This window comes from Panthera pardus, unplaced genomic scaffold, assembly GCF_024362965.1.
Source record: "Panthera pardus isolate Hobbes unplaced genomic scaffold, ASM2436296v1 HiC_scaffold_2, whole genome shotgun sequence".
Lineage (NCBI taxonomy): Eukaryota > Metazoa > Chordata > Mammalia > Carnivora > Felidae > Panthera > Panthera pardus.
Window position 1 is genome coordinate 25,820,350 of NW_026526765.1, and position 23,919 is coordinate 25,844,268.

Sequence of the window (23,919 nt, forward strand, 5' to 3'; positions counted from 1 at the left end):
CAGTGATGACCTCAGAGCAAAACCCTGGCAGTCCCAAGGTTAGTAAACCACAGCCTGCCTGGCACTTATGCTCAGATGCAGAAGACCACAGGTGAGGCCACCCACCAATGCTGCTGCGGGGGGCCTGGGCAGCCGTGCTAGTCTAGGGCAGCTGCATGGGGAAGTGGGATGTAGGGCTCTGGAGAGGACCAGAATTTTCCTGACTGAAGACCAGAATCCTGGATGTGTCCAAGTACAGTGATGCAAAAAAGGCTTATTTGCTTGTGAAGGAGGTGAATTTGCCAGGTTGATTTTCATCAACTTGCGGGGAGGGGGAAACAAAAATTCTTGGCAGAGGTTATAATACTCAGACCTAATATGTAGTGATTGAACTAAAGACCTTGATATTTTTGTCCAACTCATTCCTGTTATATGCCTTCTGGATGAAAACAAAGGAGTTTATATATAGCAATACTAGGGATGACATAATTTATCACTGGCTTTGAGTGGCACATGAGGTCTGATGCTAAACGACCATTACCTGGCAACAAGTGAAGAGTGACTTCCTTCTCTGTTACTTCCTTCTCGTTTGTGTGAATTTCCTAAAAGAGAAGAGCAAAGGGTAATATTTTTAAGGGCTCAAAATGGGTAACATAAAGCCATGTTTTCGAATACACACTAAATGTCACATACCCTCAGGAGTTTTTTGACAAGCTAGTTACTTTTTAAAAATGTATTTTTAACAAAAAGACAGAAAATTCCAGCAAATTAGTCCAGTGCACTAACCTATTTGGGATTGACAACTATTAGTTGCCCCCAGTGGAGGGGCAGGGATGAGCACTCCCTACCTAAAGGAACAACTGTTACACAGAAAGTAAGGCAGCTCAAACACAGAGTCAGAGAGGGAATGGAAGACATTTCACAACATGGCTCCTCTCTTCCTCCAGTGAGAATCAAGGATCGAAAACAAAAGATGACTGTGTGTTCTTGAGAAATAATAGATATATGTAAAGGGTTTGAAGAACAGGAAAATATGAATGTATCAACTCGACCCACCTACTCTGTAGCATACCAAGACCCAGTAAAGGCAGATGGGAACATTCTAAATTACCTAAAACCACGGCACCTGGGTGGCTCAGTTGGTTAAGCATCTGACTCTTGATTTCAGTTGTCATGATCCCGAAGTTTTGTGAGTTTGAGCCCCATTGTCAGGCTCTGCACTGACCCTGCAGAGCCTGCTTGGGTCTCTCTCTCTTTTTCTCTCCCTACCCGCCCCCCCACCCGCCCCCGTCTACACACACACACACACACACACACACACACACACACCTCCCCGGCTCATGCTCTCTCTCAAAATGAATAAACTTAAAAAATAAATAGATTGATAATAACCTATAAATAATAAATTATTTTTTTAACTTTTTAATTTTTTTTAATGTTTATTTTTGAGACAGAGAGAGACAGAGCATGAGTGGGGGAGAGGCAGAGAGAGAGCGAGACACAGAATCAGAAGCAGGCTCCAGGCTCTGAACTGTCAGCACAGAGCCAGATGCGGAACTCAAACCTACGAAAGGTGAGATCATGACCCGAGCCGAAGTCGGATGCTCAACCGACTGAGCCACCCAGGTGCCCCTTTAAACTTTTCTTAAACATTTATTTTTGAGACAGACAGCACAAGCTGGGGATGGGCAGAGAGAGAGGGAGACACAGAATCTGAAGCAGACTCCAGGCTCTGAGCTGTCAGCACAGAGCCCAACACGGAGCTTCAATTCACAGACCACGAGATCATGACCTGAGCAGAAGTCGGATGCTCAACCGACTGAGCCACCCAGGCGCTCCAGTTATTTATTTATTAATAAATAATAAAATAAACAAATAACCTAAAACCACAAGGCACTGCCATGGGATATAATCACTTCTGATAAGGAATCAAAGCCAGGTTTCATGTCACTGTTTCTCAATGAAAATATCTTCAAATGCCTTCATGTTGGGTTCACTGTTTATTGGGTATTCAAACATAATTAGCAATCCTTAATGAGTTAATGGAACAAAGCAACAGTCATAAGTGGCTGTTAACATAACAAGAGAGGCCTGGTGAGTCTCCTAAAGCAATCTACCACACCATCTATTAAGTATTCTTGCCAAAATATCTAACTTCAATCAGCTTGACTTTCTATGTCAATCTACCAATTTATAAGAAACACTGGGACAGGAGAAACATGTTAAATGACACCATGGGGATGCAACAAGTCAAATCTTAACTGTGGAAAATTCTATAAGACACAACCAACTTTGTCAACAAAGAAAACTGGAATTTGTTTTGTTTTTTGGCATAAGGCTCTGGGTGGTAGGAGTTTTCTAAAATTGTTAATTCAGGTTGAAATAAGCATTACAAGAAACTTGGGAACAGCCGAGGCAGGAAGAAGCAAGACAGCCTATCTTAAGGCAGAAGAAGAAAGTCAGAGCTGTTTCAGAGAAAGAGCGGTTTCAGAAAATACACCACTCTGAGTGTGATGTATTTTAGAGATGCCCACAGTTTACATCCCAGAAGATGCTAATAAATCAAGTCCTTCTGAGGCAGTGCTTCTTAGATGTGGGGAGTGTTCCATCACCTGTGGATCTTGTTACCTCTTTAAGTGCTCAGGCCTCACCACGAGTGTAAAAAATCAGAGTGCAGGGGATGCAACTGGGCCTTTGGTTGTGCAAAAAGCTCCCCAGATGATTCTGATGCATTGCTCTATGTTGTGCAAGAGGGACTATATTGCATATGTAAATGCTACGAGTGTTTTGGTAATTTAGAAATTCTCATGGAGTTTTCATCGTCTGTTATTGGCACAGAACTAAATGAAAGCACTATTATTTTTGACAGGTCTATCATCTTTCTCTGAGGACAGAGCAAAACGATTCATTAAATTCAATCACCTGTTAGAAAACTAGTGATCATCTTGACTAGTGCCTGGAATTCAGTTCAAACACTGCAGCCAGCTTGGAGAGGGCTACCCTATTGTTTTGTCTCCAAAAGTAGCATCTTCCAATGATAAAGAATTTACACTACTTAAAACTACCTACATCAATTCCTGAAATGGTCGAATTCTTTCTTTACATTCCATAAACAAAACAATCAGGAGACACCTTTTAGGATTCTGTCCTGCCGAAAACTCACTTTCCCTAAACAGCTGTTCTCTGCTCCCCCAACTTCCTGGGGTGAACCCACCTCCTCCCCATCAAATGCCTGGGGAAATGGAAGTGCTAATCATTTTATGTCAACTGCACACATTGACTATAACGATAATAACCAACATTTATTAAGCTTCTATTATGTGCCAGGTAAGTGCTCTTCATTAGTATCTCATTAATCCTCATACAGAGGTATGAGCACTAGTATTATCTCCATTTAAAGATGAAACTGTGGCTTAAAGAGGTTCAGGAAATTTCCTTTTATAGGAAGTAAGTCACTAAGCAAGGATACAGCCCAACCCCCAACAAGCTCCAGAGCCTACATTCTTCACTGCTGAGTACTGCTTCTAACAAACATGGTCTCCAGTTTCCTCCTACAAAAGGGAGAACAGCTGTAATATCCACTGCCTACAGTAGGAAACTAGTCTCCTATCACAAAACTGATTTGGACAAATTAGAAAAACTCCCTTAAGAGAACTGCACTTCACCGTACAGGACATACAGGACAAAAGCATGTGAAAGCTAAAGTCAGCTAACACTCCTGAGAATCTGCTGAGAAGCTGAAAAGCAGCCTGCTTGTTTTTATTCCATTAATTCTCAAAAAGTAAATTCTCTAGTTTTTTACCAAGTTCATATTTAAGGTGCCCATCTTCTCAAATGTGTGATCGACCCAGGGCACCTCAGGAAAGGCAAAAATGGGTCCTGCCAGAAGATCGCTGATCTTGAAAAGAACAGGGGTGTGTGGAGGGCGATCCCACAACCAAGCTCTCATCAGGCCGGAATGCTTATATATACCAAAATGCTTCACATCAACCCTTCACTGTTTGTGAGGGCCTGGAGTCAAAAACTGAAGTTGTTATTCTCAGCTTAATTTCATCCAGCCAGAAGGGCAAATTCCAAGAGCCAACATCCCTAAAGGTTCCAAAACACAATTTCTCTCAATCGCATTTGGCACCAAAATGCTAAAAAGACAAAACACAGACATTTTATTTCCTCAAAGTCGCTCCATGCTCTAAAATGGACATTTAATACACTTGTTTTCTCCGCTAAAACAGAAAATCTGAAGGGGAAAATGTATTTGCACCCACATATTAGGTGGGAATGAAATTTACCTTTTTTTACAGCAGAAAGCTGTATTATTAATACAGCATTGTACAAATAATTTTTGTTTTCCCTCTTGTTTCTCCAAACTTCTCTCAGTGCCTGCACTACAATAAGGATAGAGATGTGGCCACAGTTCAAACCCTGCTCTGCTATCTATAGACGTGACCTTGGGCATAACATTTAACCTGAGTTTTGGTTTGTTCCAATGTAAATGGAAACAATACTACCTAATATGAGGCCTGAAGAAAAATGTGTACCAACACCTGGCACACATGTTCAGTAAATGAGAGCTGTAATTGTTGGACATAGCAGTATCTGTGCTTCTTGATTTCCTTTTCTTTCGTTCTCATCGTCCTTTCCTTTAAGGAATAAACAAAGAATTCAAATATCCTACATGAGAGGGGCAATTATTCAAGATTCTGTCACAGGTAAGAATAATTTCTACTTCTCTCTCAGTCCTTTTTCCTACATTAAACTACACTGAATCTACTCAGGAGGCCTCTCAATTCTTTTTTTTATGGATCAGAAACTCCTGCAATTAGCAACACCCAAGTTGGTCCTAATTCTGTAAGACAGAGGATACAGGAATATGTGAAGCAAAGGAAAAAGAAATGGCATTTTTCTATTAATAGGATTTGTTTTCTAAAAGCCCACAATGACAGGGGCACCTGGATGGCTCGGCTGATTAAGTGTCTGACTTAGGCTCAGGTCATGATCTCTCGGTTTATGGGTTCGAGCCCCACTGGGCTCTGCTGACAGTGTAGAATCTGCTTGGGATTCTCTCTCTCTCTCTCTCTCTCTCTCTCTCTCTCTCTCTGCCTGTCCTCAACTCACACTTTCTCTCTCTCTCAAAAATAAATAAATAATAAAAGCCCATAATGACTTAGGTCTGGTCATTTTGTGTCTTATCTTCTACAATATGAAGTACTTTGAACCCATTACAAGACCAAGAGAGAAAACTAATGGCTTCCTTAAAAGAATACCACATCCAAGGAATGGACCGCTCAGGCATACTGTACAAAAAGTAAAACTTTCTCGACTGTTGATTCTATTGAAAGTAGACTAAACTGCTGAACTTGAGAATAAAAACCTATAGAAACACTTGAGCAGTGGAATTTAAGGAGGCACACTGTAGACAAACATCACTAATATCTAATCCTTCTTTGGTTCATACTTCAAAATAATTATAAATATACATTATCCAATTCTTACAAATAATTCAGGAAAAAATAAGGACCACAATCACTACCATCAAATACCCATTCCCAAATCAAAACACACACACACCAGTCCTAAGAGGAGAAATAGCCTAGAGGACTCCAATAAATCAGGGTATACAAAGAGAATCAGAAAAAAACAAAACAAAACAAACAAAAACAAAAACAAAACCCTCCCAGGGTGCCTGGCTGGCAGAGTCCAAAAAGCATGTGACTTTTGATCTTGGGATTGTGGGTTCAAACCCCAGGTTCAGTGTACAAATTACTAAAAAAATAATCGTTTTAAAAAAAAAACCCTCCTTTCAAAAAATTGAATTTTTCTTTTAATTTGGGAACCTATCTCTTTGGGTGGTAGGGAGGCATCAGGAAAGACAGAATGGATTCTCATTGGCTACATCCTATAGTTCCTTCACTCCTGTATTTTACAATAGTTTTCTGAACTCCACAGAAAAAGACTGACAAATATGGAGATTCTATCTCAATGTTTTTGAGAAAGAGAAAAGAGTGATAACATCCGTTGCTTGTTGATTCTGGGAGAATGAACACAGTCGAATGGAAGAGAGGAGAAGCAGTTATCAACAAGGGTACAAGGAGCACCCATGTCTGTATATGGATCTTAAAGTGGGTTGGTTATAGGACAAGATGAAATTCCCACATGTACATCCTACTCCTGCTCATGCTGCACCCTGAGTGTGTATAAGGTGTTGTCTTCATGGGAGAATTTATTAGATGAGTGATTAAAGGCTGCCCAACTTGATCTTTAGAATTGGGTAAGTAACTACAATTTCTTCCCTCTCAACATTACAAATTACTACACATCATGACTCAGGGGTCGCTTGTGGACTGTAGAAATCATAGGGGCACCTGGGTGGCTCAGTTGAGCGTCCAACTTCAGCTTAGGTCGTAACCTTGCTGTTTGTGGGTTCAAGCCTCACGTCGGGCTCTGTGCTGACAGTTCAGAGCCTGGAGCCTGCTTTGGATTCTGTGTCTCCCTCTCTCTGCCCCTCCCCCAGTCATATTTTCTCTCTCTCTCTCACTCAAAAATAAATAATAAACATTAAAAAAGAGAGAGAGATCATAAATATCCAATCTGTAAATGCCAAAGTGGATACTTCAAAGACCAGCCCTGAGAGGTGAATAATGACAAATATTTCTTGGGTTGTATGCATCAGGCATTGTTAAAGGGTTTTATACTTATTAACTCATGTAATCCTCATAGCAAGCCCTTGAAGTGGTGTTATTATAGCCACTATTATCTCCATTTTGTAGATGAAGACACCCAACTAGTACATGTGGAGGTGGAAGTCAAACCCAGTAGCTGGCCCAGTCTGTGTCCTTATAGGACATGCCGCCCCTTACATGGAATGAAGGAAAACCAGGACAAAATAATCAGTGAATGTATCTGCCAGACCCACCTGAAACCAAGTTAAATCAGAGTTTAAACAGAGTTTAAAACAGAGTTCTCAAGGAAAACCTGAGAGAGTGCTGTAGAGAGGCAGAAGGAAGCTGAAGGGAAAAAACAAACACCAAAAAACATGTGCCCCACAGGAGTAATGGCTGGCTGCATGGGAAAGAACTCTGGGGCTTCTTCAACCCCAGCTGAGTTACCTCTTGTAACTTACTCCACTGGGTCTGCTTAAGGCCGAAGCCTCTGTCACCCCAACAAACCCTCCAGGGTTCAATGGGAATCTTCTGATTCATGACACTCCAACCACAATTAATACTGCTGTATACTGCCTGGACAATTCTGTGCTTCCCTTCAAGAGCATGTAATCTAGAGGTCAACCTAAGAGTCCCCCTTTACACCTCCTTCTCCATCACCCTCAATATCCAATCTATCACCAAATTCCATCAATATTACCTGTTAAAAATGTTTCTAGAATTCATGTTCCTCTCTTATCTCCACCGGCATCACCTAATTCAAGCTACCACCTCCCATTTGGACCACACGCTTTGCAGCTGGTCTACCCACATCTGTCCACTTTCTGATCCATTCTCCACCCTAAAGCAGCAGTGTTCCTTTCAGCACACAGTCTGCTTTGCATTATTGGCAGGATGAAGACAATGACTTGATATGGGCCTGTGCAGCCTGGCCCCTACCTACCTGTCCAATCTGGTTTCCTCAGTCTGCACATTGGCCACACTGGCCTTCCAACCTCCCATACCTGCCATGCTCATTCTCATCCTGAGTTGTTTCCACAGGATGCTCCTTCTATAAAATGCTTCTCCTCTACTTCTCCGCCCTATGAAGTTTGTGTATCCATCAGATCTCATGACAAGGGCCATTTCTATTACCAGGTTCTCACTGCCCTATGTATCTCTCTCCCTCCTAGCCCTTGTCACAGTTGCAATTTCACATTTGTTCTATGTAATTATTTAAGTCTGTCTCCCCAACAATCTAAACTCTGAGGGTAAGTCCTTATCTGTTTTTATGCTCACCATATATCCCCAGAATCCAATACAGGCCCTGCACATGGTACGTGTTCAAAAGATTTTGTTAATTTCATGAGCAATGACTAAGTAGTGAGATGTTTTAAAGAGGTTTTAAAACCACTTGAGCAGGGACCAGAGAAACATATGGCTTAAGATATGATAACTAGGCTTGAGCCATTACTATAGATGGCATCACTAAATGCTCTAATCATATGGTAAAATGCTGGAGAAAAGAGTGTGTTCCACTGAACACAGTCATGCATGTGGTATTCATCCAGAAAGACCAGAAATTGTGAAGCCTGTCCAGTAAGAACTGTAGGAGCACGACAGCCGTGGATGGGGCTGGCGTCATCCCAGGATCCGACAGCCAATCCAACCAGCCTCTAGTGACAGCTGCCCGTGTGCTTACTTACATCGCCATCTGGTTTCAGAGAGGGGCCTGGACTCCATTTTAACTCTTTACTACTTCTATCCCACCATCCTTCAACTCTTGACACTCCCTGCCCAGCTGCCTAAGAGCAAACAGTGACAATTGTACTTCCAAAGCTATGAAACATGGGATAAAAGTCCTAGCTGACCCCAATTAAGTATCTTGGTTCAATGGGTAGGAAAAAAAGGTAGAAAAGTATGGTTCTTTAATAATTAAGGAGAATTGGTTCTCCTAGTTACACTGACAGACTTTTCTTGAACTCTGCAAGACTCCTGAAAACCAACTCATTTGAAAATGATGTAAATTTTCAGGGCACCTGGGTGGCTCAGTAGATTGAGCGTCCGACTTCCTGCCCAGGTCATCATCTCACGGTTCACGAGCTGGAGTCCCACACTGGGCCCTCTGCTGACAGTGCAGGGCCTGCTTCAGATCCTCTGTCCCCCTCTCTCTCTTCCCTTCCCCTGCTCATGCTCTCTCCCTCAAAAATAAATAAACATTAAAAAAAGAAAATGATGCAAATTTTCAACAAACGTAGCAGTTACAAATGGACCAAATGATTTGTGTGGCACCTCTTGCGACTCCATCTGAGTGTGGACATTTTGTGCCATTACGGTGCAAAAGAATGGCAAAGACTGCTGTCAGCAGTCACAGCATGCCCACAGTTTCCAAACTAGGGTATCCCAGTGGCCTGAGTTCAGTCACAACAGTGGCTGAACATAAATGGGGAACAGTTCTACCACAGTGGTAGGATGGGAGTTGGGGTTTGTAGTCACTAATTCCTTATTTCAACATTTACCCCAATGTTTTGGCTACTGTTTGTTTTAAATTAAAAAGAGAACAAGGGCATGAATAACAAGTCTTCCTGTTTCTGCACGGTTTACCCCACAGATCAAAAGGAGCCGCGGGAGTACCACCCACCCCTAGGACCTGCCAGTGCCCCCACATCATCTAAAAAGCCCACCCCACGCTGAGCCAGAAGCGCTCCTCTCCTGGCAATCTGTGACAACTGCCACCCATTCTTCCGCAAGCTGATGGCCCAAAGGAGACACACCTACCGGAACCTGGATCATCCACGTGGCCTGGCACTAAAACGTTGTCAATGGCATCTCTTCTCAGAACTCTGTTTCTGAGAAGGAGTGGCCCAAAGCACAGGGCTCCGATGAGCCCAAGGAGCGAAACTAGTGAGTCAACACTCAAGCTGAATGTCTGGTTACTCAGAGCTGCGGGGTGACCCATCTCTAATACATACCAATTCATTTCAACAAACAGCTCCCGAACATCCTAAATACCTAATGCTGAGAATAAAAAGATAAATAAGAATTGACTTCTGCTCTCACTAAATCCAGACAAATAAAAAGTCATAATTGGAACAGTGGGTGAACAATGCAATAAATACTGGAAGCCTACAAAAGATTACATATCAAGACTGCATCATCTCATGTAATCCTCACAACTCTGTTAACAGCCATTACTGTTCCCATTTTACTGATGAGGAAAACAAGGCCGACCTAGGTTGAGTGAAGTGAGACTTGAGCCTCAGTTTACCTGACCAGAATCATATTCTTCACTATAATATAACCTGCCTCTGCCTGCTGGCCACATCCTTCTCCAGGGCACCGTCTTATCCCTGCCTTTTCGCACCCTCTTTCACCGATGAACTATCACTTCTCGCGCACCTGCTGTACTCCAGCACAGCAAACCCAGGAGAGAACAGAACACACTGCCTCTGCCTCCCCACCCAGAGCACACAGGAGTCGACCACAGTACATGCGTAACAAAGATGTGTGCGAAGTGCTGCTCTCGGGGACGGACAGGCCATGATGGGAACACAGCAGGAACACCAAACCGCACTCACACAGGGTCAGAGAAGATTGCTCCCCTCAGGAAGTGTCATTTATACTGAGACCTGAAAATAAGCAGAAATTAGTTCCAGGCCAAACCACCACTCTCTGTCTGCTCCTCTGCAAGGCTCCTTTCCAGGCGGGGTCCTCCTCCCTCTTCACAAGACCCGTGTTCCCTGCACAAGCTCTCCCACTCACGTCACTTCCAGCAATATAGCGGATGACCCCCAAAGGGCTCTTCACTCCAGATCTCTATTCAAAAGCTCCAGGCCTACACACCTGAACAGCCTCCTGCCCACCTGCACTGGAATGTTCCTAACATCCTCCAAATTCACATTTTAAAACCAGTTCATCACTCTGCTGCCCACCCCCAAACCTGTTCATCCTCCTCTGGGCTCTGACTCAATGATCGGCCCCATCAACAGACACCCAAAAGTCATTCATTTCTCTCTTTTTTTTTAAATTTTTTAAAATGTTTATTTACTGGGGCACCTGGGTGGCTCAGTTGGCTAAGTGTCCTACTTGGGCTCAGGTCACAATCTCACTGTACGTGGGTTCAAGCCCCACATCAGGCTCTGCGCTGACAGCTCACAGCCTGGATTCTACTTCAGATTCTGTGTCTCCCTCTCTCTCTGCCCCTCCCCAGCTTGCACGCGTGTGCGCACTCTCTCAAAAATAAATAAACCATTAAAAAGTTATTTTTATTTATATTTTTACTTTTTAATTTATTTATTTATATATAAATATATTTAATATATTTATTTATTTTTATTTTTAATTTTTATTTATTCGGGGGAGGGGCATAAAGAGAGAGGGAGAGAGACAATCCCAAGCAGGCTCTACACTATCAGTGCAGACACAGAGCTCGATCTCACAAACCATGAGATCATGACCTGAGCCAAAATCAAGAGCTGGACACTTAACTGACTGAGCCACCCAGATGTCCCTCTTTTTTTAAAGTTTTCATTTAAATTCCGGTTAGTTAGCATATAGTGTAGTATCAGTTTCAGGTATACAATGTAGTGACTCAACACTTCCATACATTACCCAGTGTTCATCACAACAAATGCACTCCTTTTTCCTCACCACCTATTTAACCCATCCCCCCCACCTCCCTTGACCCAGCAGTCATTCTTTACTACTCCCTGCCCCTCATGACCTGTCTGCTCTGCTTTATTAATAGCTCCAGAATCCATCCACATCTGTCCATCCCTTTGCTGCTTTTACTTTCAGCCACCATCACCTCTCACTTTGCATGCTCCCGTGACCACAGCCACACTGTCACCATCTAGCTCCCAGTGAAGCCACTGGACCCATCAGTCAATTCAACCGTCCACACAATTCAAGACCTCCGCCAAGATCTCTCCGATCGCCCCTCCCTCCTGTATTGCAACAATCTCTTACCTTGTCAGCCTCCCCAACTGATGACACAAAATGGGGGAGGAGGCTGTACCTGTATGTATTTTCTAGCCTCAGATAGTAAATTGTCAAGAAAAGTCTACTAAAAGAATGCATAAACAGAAACATACAAAGAGACAAGGAATTCTTCTTCCTGGTAATATTCTTTAACTATCCTAAGCATAGTTCTTGACAGATTTTTTTAAATTACTACCTAAGTATGATCAGTACTGAAGTATATGATTAGTGCCAAGTCTTACCAACTTTTGTCACACTTCTTTCTGAAACACATTCTAGTCCCATCAATAGGACAGGGGCATATGCAAAGCCAGACTTTAAATATGAAGCTCTATCACTAAAGATACAGCCTAGAAGCTAAATGAATGTACCTACTGTCCAATTCTAGGGAGCTGGAACTCTAGGCAGGATTTGTTCCTGGAGCTGGTTCCCAGACTGCTAGTTCCCTGCTCCTGGCCAGAGGGCTTCACTCGCTTTAGAGCCAGCCTGCTAGCAGGCTCAGTCCCCTCTGAAAGCATGCCCAGGTAACAGCTCTGCTAACCACAGCTCCACTCTATACCCTTTATACACTCTCTGGCATACAAGCAACAATTACTCTGACAAGAAAACAGTATCTGAAGCCAGGAAAGCAGACATGCAGTAAGAGGTGAACTGACAATCTCTGTCTGGGCTCAAAGTAACAGACCACAGACTAAGCCGGTTCAGGTATCTGGTCTTTAAGGACTCTGCTATTTACTCACCATGCAGATCAGGTCTCAGCCTTTAATAAGTGTTCATTTCATAGGGTTGTTGGGAACTTTCAATAACATTTCAGACTAAGCATCTATTATCCACAAAAATATGTGTCTAACTTAAACACATAAATATATAATTTGCTGAAGGTTTCACTACGTCCACTTCCACATGTCCCATGTCATTATCTTGATAATGATCCTGTAAGGTATTCTCATCCCTGCTTTACAGATAAGGCCAATGAAGCTCCAAGAGGTTAAATCGTGTGCCTGGACTCATACAGCTAAACAGGTGATGAAGCCAGAACTTGTTCACAGGAGTTCCAACACCTGGCTTAGTACTTTTGATTTTTACTTTGTTTTTGTAAAAGTTGTACTAGGATACAAATTCAGGGGCGTCTGGCTGGCTCGGTTGGTAGATCATATGACTCTTGACCTTGGGGTTGTGAGTTGAAGCCCCACATTGGGCACAGAGTTTGCTTAAAAAAAAAAAAAAAGGGCAAATGCATACACCATACAAATCACCTACTTAAAATGCATAATTCAGTGGTGTTTAGTATATTCAGTTATCCAACTATCACAACAATCAATTTTAGGATATTTTCATCACACCTAAAAGAAACATGGTACCCATTAGCATTCATCCCCCCTATTCTCCCTGACACCACCCTAACACCACTCTGAGCCCTAGGTAACTACGAATCTTAAACTTTTTTCCTATTACAAAATAATAGCATCAAGCGTCCTTTCAACTGTAACAAGTGTTCAGGACAGGGAAACAGGAGACAACCTGTAACAGTGCATTACCCTAACAGCTAAGCAATACTTACTCATGTGCCCATTCTAAATCCTTGCATTCACATTTAGACTGCTTTTTCCCCTTATCTCGATTTTTTTTCTTAAAGGAAGAAAAGTAACTGCTCACTAAGACCCAAATTAAGTCCCTCACTCTGGTTTGACAGCTCATCACTTATTGAATGACAGTAAAAGCATTACTCATTCATGCTTCTTGACAACAATCACTCTAACAGATGACTGTTGGGGTATAGAGACCAAGAACAGAGTCAGGAACCACACTAACGGTCTACCACAGTTCTCACCTCACCACCCCAATCACTCTCCCGGAGAAATAAAAAAGAGGCTCAGAACGATGCTCCCACCAGCTCCCCTGAGGCCCCCTCGTGGGATGGCCACAGTCCTCTCTGAAGCCACGCTGACCTCCAGGAGGCCACATTCTGTGGCACTGCAGGCCAAGGAGCTTACAGCTCTGTTGGAGAAAGATCTGCAGACACAAAGCAATTACACACAAGGAGTAGAGAATAAATGATCGACTGTAGCAACAAAGAACCCAGAGCTACAGACGGCCTGTACCATGGGCAAAAAGAAAGGGAGAATGCCAATTAGGAAAGACCGGCGAACACAGAGAGGCTGAAATGGCTCTGGCCTTCAGTGTTCCCTGGCCAGCAGCCTTTCCCACTACACTCCTTGCTCACTTTTCTCTATTTGGGTTTCCCCTATGACTTCATTTGAAATAGCAGTTCTCAATAGGGGTTGAAGGAAAAAATAATAATTAACAGAAAAAAAAAATGTGGATACTTACAGCAGGTGCCCCCCCCCCACATACACCCTTCCCTGACCCTAAAGCCCATTCAAATCTCTAAACCAGGACTTGGTACAGTGTATTTATTTTGAAAAAGCTCCCCCAAAGAACCATGCTGTTTTAAAAAAAAAAATAAGGGGGGGAGGGGCACCTGGGTGGCTCAGTCAGTTAAGTATCCAACTATTGGTTTCAGCTCAGGTCATGATCTAACGGTTTGTGAGTTCGAGCCCCACATCGGGCTCCATGCTGACAGTGTAAAGCTTGCTTCAGATTCTCTCTCCCTCTCTCTCTACTCCTCCCCTGCTCATACTCTCTCTCTCTCAAATAACTTAACAAAATTTTTGTTTTAATTTCCTTGGGCAAAATAGGTTCAAAAGCACTTGCCTAGGCCAACTCTATGAATCAGGAAATGACAGCCAAAGAGGTCAAGGGGGCTCCCTCAAAATCACACAGAAAAAAATGAACAGAGTCCTGGCCTCCCAAATGCAAACTAACACTCTCTCAACAAACCAGAAGAAGGCAGGAATCTGCAGTGAGTCTGGAAAGGGTGTTAAGATTTGGGAAAGCGGCAGGCACACAGGAGGACTCTTAAATGGGAAAATGACACACGCAGGCTGCACCCAGCAGGAACCTGGCTATGCTGTGCAGGGTGACTCGGGTAGAGGGAGAGACCAGGTAAGCATCTATGGTCTGTGGTTCCAAGCACAGCAAAGAGGGCGGAATGAATGGAAGTGAAGACAAACCAGCAAAGAGGGCACCCCCCAAGGGAACCCTGGAAACTGTGATGGCCAGGAGTATAACTGGCTGGCTGGGGAGAGAAGGGGCCACTGGCAGGCTAATTTAAAAGGAAGATAGCCACGCTGGATCGGACAGAAGGCCCAGGACATAAAACAGTGCCCAAACCTCAGGTCCTCCTGCATGCCTTCAAGACAAGGAAAAACACTGTGACAGAAGGACAGAGAAGGAATCCATGAAAGAGCTTACTGAAAAAGAAAGCTATGCAGGAAGGGAAGCCCTCTGGATGGAGAGGAAAGGCGTCCTTTGTGGGCACCTGCAAAAGGGACAGCACCCCCCCACTCTGGTGACCAGCCTCTGAGAGTGCAAGGGAAGAACAATGCTAGAAGGGAACATAAGAAATGTCACCACTATCGGGACCTGCACTTGTGGCCCAAAGAATGAACACATGCACGCGTGCACACACGTGCACACACACACACACACCCCTGCAGCTTCTGGGGTGAAAGGTAATAGCTACTACAACAATTAACATTTAATAAGGCTTTGCTGCACATTGGGTACTGTGTTAACTTCGATGGACTGCCTCACTTAAGACTAACAACAATCTTATGAGCTAGACACAACTATTTTTATTCCCATTTCAGAGGTCAGGAAACCGAGGCTCAGAGAAGTTAAATACCCAGACCAAATCCACAAGGCAAGTAGCAGAGCTCTAATTCCAAAGCTGTGCTCTTAACCACATTACACTAAAAGTTAAAGAGGGTAGCACTGGAATGTATACAAGTGCTGGAGAAAGGTAGCAGGTGGCAGTTACAGGGCTGTCAGAATCTCAGAGTCGAAGCTAACTGACGTGACTAACAACAGCTGCAAACACACATGGCATTGCCTTCTGTGCACCAACCTCCTGCCCCACTCCCAGGACTGCTACACAAATACTAGGTCAGCTGAATAGCTGGCAAGGAGCTAAAAGCCTTGGAACAGGAGCTTTTCCGTGGTCTTGGACCAAGGGGAACCAGAAGCAAACGAGAAGGTGCCTACAGGCTCACAAAGGGCCAGACTGACTTCATGGTAAAGCAGTATTCGCAGAAAGCAGAATAACAAGCCTTCGTGTCCTAGCAGCACCCCTCGGATTCTACTTTTCAGGATTTAGCCCACTTCACCCCCCACCACGCCTTACATAAGGTATGAGACAGATGCTTCGACCACCTGGGCCCAACATGCCCATGAGCCTTTCGAGCTGTCCTTGTTGCCTGCCCACTACATCATCCCCCTCCTCCCCACACCAGCACCCACCCTCACACTGCCCTTTCCAAGTCCTACGCTGCCTTCACATGAGGCCGAAAGCTGCCGCAGCCTTCTGTGCTCCAAAAGCATTCTGTGCACGCCTCCTTCATGAACAGGCAGCACCTACTTCTGTGCATTAGAGCCATCTGTTGACTTGCTGTCTCTCTAACAGAATGTGAACCCCCTGAGAGCACAGACTGTTTTTATGCATTCCTAATTCTAACACAGTGCAAATGGGAGGTACACAATCAACAATTCTCCCAATTCAAGTGACTATCAATAATAACAGCATCTAGGGGTGCCTGGACGGCTCAGTCGGGTAAGCGTCTGACTTCAGCTCAGGTCATGATCTCACAGTTCGTGAGCTCAAGTCCCGTGTCAGGCTCTGTGCTGACAGCTCAGAGCCTGGAGCCTGCCTCAGATTCTGTGTCTCCCTCTCGCTCTGTCCCTTCCTTGCTCACACTCTGTCTCTCTCTCTCTCTCTCTCTCTCTCTCAAAAATAAGCAAAAAAAAAAAAATTTTTTTTTAAATAATAGCATCTTAGCAGTCATGTCATGTACACGTGGTTATTTCTTATCACATTCAAAGTCAGCCTGCAGGGAAGATGGTCATTCAATGTTACAGTTGAGGAAAAAAATCTGAAAGGTGAAACCACACTGGGAAGTGGATCTCAAGGGATTAAAGCAAAACAGGAACTCGATTGTATGTCTAGAGAAAAGGTAGTAACACAGTGAGATTTTTTATCCAAAAATCTGGGCTCATTCCCTTCAAGGTATTCTTGGGAATTTTAAAACTCTCTTAGCAAGAAAAGCAACACACCCAGCAGCTCAGGACCACTGTCTCAAACAGGGGTTGGCAATCTGTCATAAGGGAAGGGTAGACAGGTGTCTGGCTGGCTCAGTTGGAACAGCATGTGACTCTTGGTCTCAGGGTCGTGAGTTTGAGCCCCATTTGGGGTGTGGAGATTACTTAAAAATAAAATCTTTAAAAAAATTAAATTAAATTAAAAAAAGGAAAGGCAGACTTCAAAATATTTCACCAAGGTGTCCAGGACTTCCATTCACAAGCCCTGCTTTTCTTGTGGCTGCAACCCTTCCCTTTCCCAAAAGCAAATGACTGAGGACTTAGATGCCACCTCTGAAGGGCTTCCCCCACTGAAGTCTATAGGGAATAATGAAGGACAGGGGCACAGGAGGTAAAAGTGATGATTATACTATTTTAGGAAAAGTATTTACCCATGAAAGCAAAACAGCACAGGCTTGCAATTGCCTTTTAAATAAACAGTTATTACTTCCAGGGGTAATCTGATTTTACTTACTCATATCTTAAGTAAACCATTGAACAGATGTGATACATGGACAAAATTTGGCCTATGATAGAGTCATTAGAAATGAAGGACAAAGGGGGCACCTGGCTGGCTCAGTCAATAGAGCATGCGACTCCTGATCTCAGGGTTGTGAGTTCAAGCCTCATGTTGGAGGCAGAGATTACTTAAAGGAAAAAAAAAAAAAAAAAAAAAAGCAAAGAAAAGAAAAAAGAAAAAAAAAAAAAAAGAAATGAGGGAAGAGGGAAAAATACATCTCCAGCACAAAACTAGCAAAATGTCAAAGGCCAAATGTTAATAATGAAAAAAGTCAACGAGTAAGTGTTCTCATTAGGTTGGAATTTTAAATATAATTAAATCATTCTCAAATATATAAAGGAACAAAGAAAAGAGGAAAAGAAACTTTCAGAGATAGTGAAAAACACTCTAAGAAAGAGTTACCACACAGTGAATTTTCTGGGCATGATACCATGGCAACAACCACAACAACTAAATACTCCACTTTCATTAATACCTTAGCTGGGAAAGATTTCTGTATTCTAAGATTAATGATTAAGCACTTTCTGAAACCATCCAAATGGTCCTGACCAACAACTTAGTGACAGCAACAATAGCCCACATCTACTAAAGGTTAACCATGTGCCAAGTACTCTAAGGACTTGCATAATCACACTTAATATTCATAAATGTTCATATATACCTATCAGAGATTATTATGATTTCCATCATCCAGGTAGAAATACAACCAAGGCTTAGAGGACGGCCTCACTCACAGCCAAAATAAGCGGTTGTTTGCCCTCCTTAGAGTTGTGACCCTGGAGGCATGCAGAGGGGACTGAGGACAGAAGTGGCCCTGTGGCCCTTCTAGCTCTTGAGCAGCTTCACTCTGCTCCATTTGTACCTCCCCTCTTCATCCTCCCAAAACAACAAAAGATTAGAGGTTGCAAGAATTATTCCAGCTCCGGGCGTCTGGAGGGCTCAGTTGGCTAAGCATCTGACTCTTGACCTTGGCTGGGGTCATGAACTCATGGCTCCTGAGCTCACTGCACTAACAGCATGGACCCTGCTTGGAATTCTTTCTCCCTCTCTGTCCCACCCCACTCGTGCTCTTTCAAAATAAACAAACAAACTTGGGGTGCCTCGGTGGCACAGTTGGTTAAGTGTCCGACTCAGCTCAGGTCATGATCTCAAGGTTCCTGAGTTTGAGCTCCATACAGGGCTCTCTGCTGTCAGCATGGAACCTACTTCTAATCCTCTGTCCTCCCCATCTCTGTCCTTCCCCCACATGTACTCAGAGTCTCTCTCTCTCTCTCTCTCTCTCTCAAAAATAAACATTAAAATAAATAAACTTTAAAAATTTTTTTTAAAAACTATTCCATACAAAATTTTTAAAAAGAATTATTCCAGCTCAATCCTACCTCCCAACCTCTCTCAAGCGGTTTATTTTAAATGATTCATTAAACTGCAAACCCACCGATCTTCTTGTTGTCTCCCCAAAACACATCAGAAGCCACAAGCATAACTCATGGAAAACTAAGGGTAGTTTCCTGCTGGTAAAACAACTCAAAGTGCACACTCTCCTGTCACAGATCAGCAGTACCATCTTCAAACATGACAACCACATGCAGGTTATACATTTTTACATATATTATGACTGGGAACAAAGCAAGAACATACTAACAACTGGAAATAACTGCTTTGGTTAAGATAGCATAATTAATGGTAATTTTACTTTTCTAACTTCGGAAGTCTGCAACTTTGTTACATTCTTCTTTCTTTTTTTTAATATTGTCTTTATAAAAATAGGTATACATCTTTTAAAGTGATTTAAAAAATCCAATTCTAAGAACACCGTCATGCAGGATGGTTTAATGTGAAATTATTCCAAGAATGTCAAACATCTTGTTGAAGATGCTCAGAGAAAAATCTAGAACTTTAAATTTCTAGTATGGGTTGCCCTCAGCCTAAGATTTCGATGGTAGCCATCACATTTGGTGATGGTAGCCAACATTTTGATGGTTTCACCATCACAGAGGAAAGCAGGGTGCAGGAGAGCATCGGGTTCTGAGACAGAGGCTGTCAGTGTGGCAGCTGTTCGATCAAGCTGCAGGAAGTGTTGCCGGACGTAGCCTCATGACATCTTCTGATGCTCCATCTGCAGAAGTTGAATGGTATTGGAAAGGATCCAGGGAGATGCCGCAGGAAGCACATGCAGGAGAGAAAAAGCGGAAGCTTTGGAGAGATCATCAGACTATAAAAGCCACAGCTAAGAAAGTGGTCATTTTAGGAAGAACTTTTGATGTCCTTTATATCACTGTCAATGACCTCTAAGCTCAAGTAGAAAATTCTGCAGTCATCAAAAAATTAGTTTGGAATGGAAAAAAGTTAAGAGTCTTTAAAAAAGAAAAGTGAATGGATCTAGATTTGCTTTTAAAGGTATATCTTTAAGTTTATTTCTTTTGAGAGAGAGAGAGTGTGTACATACACAAGCCGGGGAGGGGCAGAGAAAGAGGGAGAGAGGGAATGCCAAGCAAGCTCCATGCTGTCACCCCAGAGCCTGACTCTGGGATTCAATCCAAGGAACCGTGAGATCCTGACCTGAGCTGAAATCAAGAGTCAGACGCTTAAACAACTGAGCCACTCAGGCACCCCTAAAGGTATTTTTTATTGCTGGGACTGAGCAAGGAAGTCTGATTTAGGATAAGCCAATCTCTTCTAGCCACGGATCCACCCAACTCATCAAAGTCAGTAGTCCAGCACAGTAGTGTTCCACCAAAAATAATCTCAATCATTTCATCTGTTTTGTATCCCCAACCTCTAGAACAATGCCTCGTCAACCTCTAGAACAATGCCTCCTACTTGCAGGTGCTTTAAGTAAGTATCAGCTGAATGAATCTCCAAGGGGCCCTTGTATCCACTCACAGTCACCTAGTGGAGAAGCTAACAAAAGCCAAGAACAAAACTGCTACTAGAGAACACGAATGAGAAAGCATTTTAGCATGTGAATGCCGATCAGGACTACAGGCATGTTCACTAATAATACTCCCTGCATTCATAAATGTAAGTACGGAAGAACAGCCTTGGAGTCAGACTGCGTGAGTTTAAATCTTGGCACCACCCCTTGCCAGCTATGGCCGTGAGCAAGGTACTAATTTCACTGGTTCTCTCCACATCTAAACACACAAAACGGAGGGAATAGTATCCACTGCATAAGATAGTTGAAAGGATGAAATGAGAGAAGCACAGTTCCTGGGACACAGAAGTGCCTAAAAAATATTGGTAATTATTCATTTTATTATTCTGATATATACCCCCCCGCCCAGCCATTATCTCTTGGAAAAACACTAGATCATAGATAGGTTCACTTCTCTCCATGAAAAGATATGGCGGTAAGTGAAGATTAGGCAATCAAATGCATTCTTTTCCCTAAAGGGTTAAATGAGAAGATAAAATTGGCTCTTAAGTCTGGATTTTTTTTTTTTTTTTTGACCCTTCTTCAAGCTTTGTTTCTTTTCTTGCTTTTTCTTCCCATGTCTATGTATTCCCTAAGCTCCTGGGGGCCTGGCTTAGCCATGGGCACCACTGGCTCCAGGAGACAGTTCTCTCTGGTCTGAAATACTTCTGTGGTGTGGACAGGACATTTAACCTTGCGAGGCCGCACTTCCACATTGTGTTACAGAAGAAGAGTACAGTGGTGGAGATTATCTTTAAATTCTCTCCCAAATCTAAAAATCCACAAATGGGGGGCACCTGGCTGGCTCAGTTGGTAGAGCATGCGACTCTTGATCTGAGGATTGTGAGTTACAAGTAAGTAACTGATAACTTATTAGTGTATTCAAGTCAAACACTGACTTAAATTCTACTAGAAAGTCCATTTAAATCATACTTGGAAAATCATACAAATATGGACACAAGCACCACAGACTCTAAAAGCTGGATTCTTCCTGGTCTTAGTTTCAGAGAACAACGCAGGAGCACCCTGAAGCTTTTATTCAACTCCCTTATCACAATGAACCAGGCTCTTGCTAAATCAGAACTTTCCCTTAGGACCATCTAATGGTCCTCTTTCTACAGCTTCTTCCTGGCACAGACAATAAGCATTTCTAATCGCTATAAATTACCAAACCAGTGCTTACAATTTCAAGGTAACTGACCAGAGAACTGGCAGTCCTGAACAATCAGAACTGATACTCAGCACCAGAGAAGGTGATGAAGTAGAAATCCATTAAAAATCACTCTGCCTTTTTTTTTTTTTTTTTTTTGGCTCTTTGTACTACCTAACATCTCCCCATCATAGTATTTCTGTTGTGGAAAACGGGTCTAATTTTTTTTTTTTAAGTTTATTTATTTTTGAGAGAGAGGGGACAGAGTGCAAGCAGGGGAGGGGCAGAGAGAGAGGGAGACAGAGAATCCGATGCAGGCTCCAGCCTGTCAGCACAGAGCCCGATGTAGGGCTCGAACCCACAAACTGCAGATCATGACCTAAGCCAAAGTTGGACACTTAACCAACTGAGTCACCCAAGCATCCCTATTGGGTCTAATTGAAAATGACATTATAGGTTAACAACTGACGTGGAAAGACATTTACAATATAGATCTCTGGTGAAAAGGCAGATTACAAAATAGTATGATTAGCAATATTAATCCCACTTTGGAAAAGACATATGCAGACACCTACACACATATCTGACAGGGTACACTCCAAGTTGTTTATAACTTTCCTTTAAAAAATTCTTTGTCGGGGCGCCTGGGTGGCTCAGTCGGTTGGGCGTCTGACTCCGGCTCAGGTCATGATCTCGTGGTCCGTGAGTTCAAGCCCCGTGTGGGGCTCTGTGCTGACAGCTCAGAGCCTGGAGCCTGTTTCAGATTCTGTGTCTCCCTCTCTCTCTGACCTTCCCCCATTTATGCTCTGTCTCTCTCTGTCTCAAAAATGAATAAACGTTAAAAAAAAATTTTTTTTTAAATAAATAAAAAATTCTTTGTCTATCTTTTATTATTTTTCTATAATGAACTACAGCTTCTCCTTTATTTACCAAGAAAAGCGGATCTGGCTCCCAAACCATAACCAAATGCCTCCTTGAAGGGGAGATCAGCACCCCGGGATCCCCTGTACAGAGGCACAATTTCCTTTGCACCGTCTGTCTGGGACTAAGCTGGGGCAGTGATGCTGAAATGTTTCTAGGTACCAGCCATCAGGTACCACCAAGAATGATCCAGTCCTCTCTCTCCTATTCACCTCAATTTCCAGAACCACTGGCTTCCCACTTACAAGCTTTACTGATTTATAACTCTCCGGGCAGAGTTTACAAAACATGACCAAAGGTCCTAAACTACAGTTCAAGATTTTAACATTCACGTTCACTGACTTAGAATCAATGACAGAAGAACCCAAGTTAACTCTGGCAGAGGGCCACGTTGAAACTAACTACTATCCTTCATTTTAGGCTGTTCAATGTCAATCTTAGCACAAAAAAAAAAACATATAAGCCATCATGTTTAAAAGCATCATCTTCAAATACTTTATCCAGTTAAGTACTTCTGTTTTTTGCACAAAGTGCTGACTCTTGACAGACTCTTTAGCATACTGAGAAAGTCACTCTTGAACCTTCCAAGATCTAATCAGCCAAGAACAAGTTCATTACCAGGCACAGGTATCATTACATCATAAGGTGTGAAGATTGTTCTGGCAGCTCAGTGACCTACCAGCAAAAAGATGCCTAAGAAACCTGCAAATTCCCAGCTAAAAAAAGCAAACTGCATACAAAGAAATGTGATAGGAAGACATACACCAAAGCAGTAAAGATGAGGGCAATATGAAGGAAAGCAGTAGAAAAAGAATGGCAGTCCAGAAAAGTGTTGTGAGGGACGACTCCTACTGAGTGAACCAACAGAAGGTTACCAGGTTCAGTACTTTCAGAGGTACATAAGCTATGCCTCAAAGCTGCTCACATGAATTTCCAATAATAGGATATCTAGCAAAAGCTATACACTTAAAAAACAAATTGGTTTCTCACTCCCTCATACCTTTATCTTTTAAAAACCATAAGCAATTTAGGTCAGAGCCCTTCCCTCTATTAAAAAAATTTTTTTAGAGACAGATTACAACAAAGAAACATAGTATCTACACAGCATTATTTTATGGCAAGAAAACAAAACTGCCAACTAGAAGGATCTGAAAAATGTGACCATTTGGGGGCTGAACCACTCCCCTTCCCTAATTATCCCTCAAAGGAAATATATCAGGCACTGTGGGCAAAGAGGGAAAACATGTCTAACTACAACATGTGCACTTGGTGGATGAAAAATCTGAACATTCTTGAACTCTGGCCACATTTCAGACTTTCCATGTGTAGTTCAATCTCACTGAAGAGGAAAGGTTAAAGATCAAATCAATCATAAAAGACACAAAGAGAAACTGACATTACTTACTCATGATAGGAGGGAAACCTATTGAAAATTCAAGATGACCCTGACTCCTTCATCAAGCATCAAAGAAGGAAGTGGTTTTTATTTTCAATTAGGATTAAAAATAAGACCCATTTCAAGAGTATTCTCCATTTGGAGGAAACACACACATTGTGAATTTGAAGACGCATATGCAAAGGCTTCAGGCCCCAGGTGGTTTTGTGGAAGCAGTCCTTGATC

The 23,919-nt window shown here is 42.7% G+C and overlaps 1 protein-coding gene across 5 annotated transcripts in view; it reads right to left on the reverse strand.

Moving 5' to 3' along the window:
- Positions 1 to 23,919, reverse strand: part of MTMR12 (myotubularin related protein 12) — a 65,380-nt gene that overhangs the window by 40,068 nt on the left and 1,393 nt on the right. For 2 of the 5 annotated variants that reach the window (XM_019450704.2, XM_019450706.2), the window contains exons 2-3: positions 3,782 to 4,118; positions 521 to 581 (exon numbers count right to left, since the gene is read on the reverse strand). In XM_019450704.2, the coding sequence (XP_019306249.2) occupies positions 521 to 581; positions 3,782 to 3,928 (208 nt within the window). In that variant the 5' untranslated portion in view covers positions 3,929 to 4,118. Of the gene's footprint in view, positions 1 to 520; positions 582 to 3,781; positions 4,119 to 12,337; positions 12,808 to 23,919 lie in introns of all 5 variants that reach the window. The other 3 variants (XM_019450705.2, XM_019450709.2, XM_053906908.1) reach the window with 2 other exon arrangements.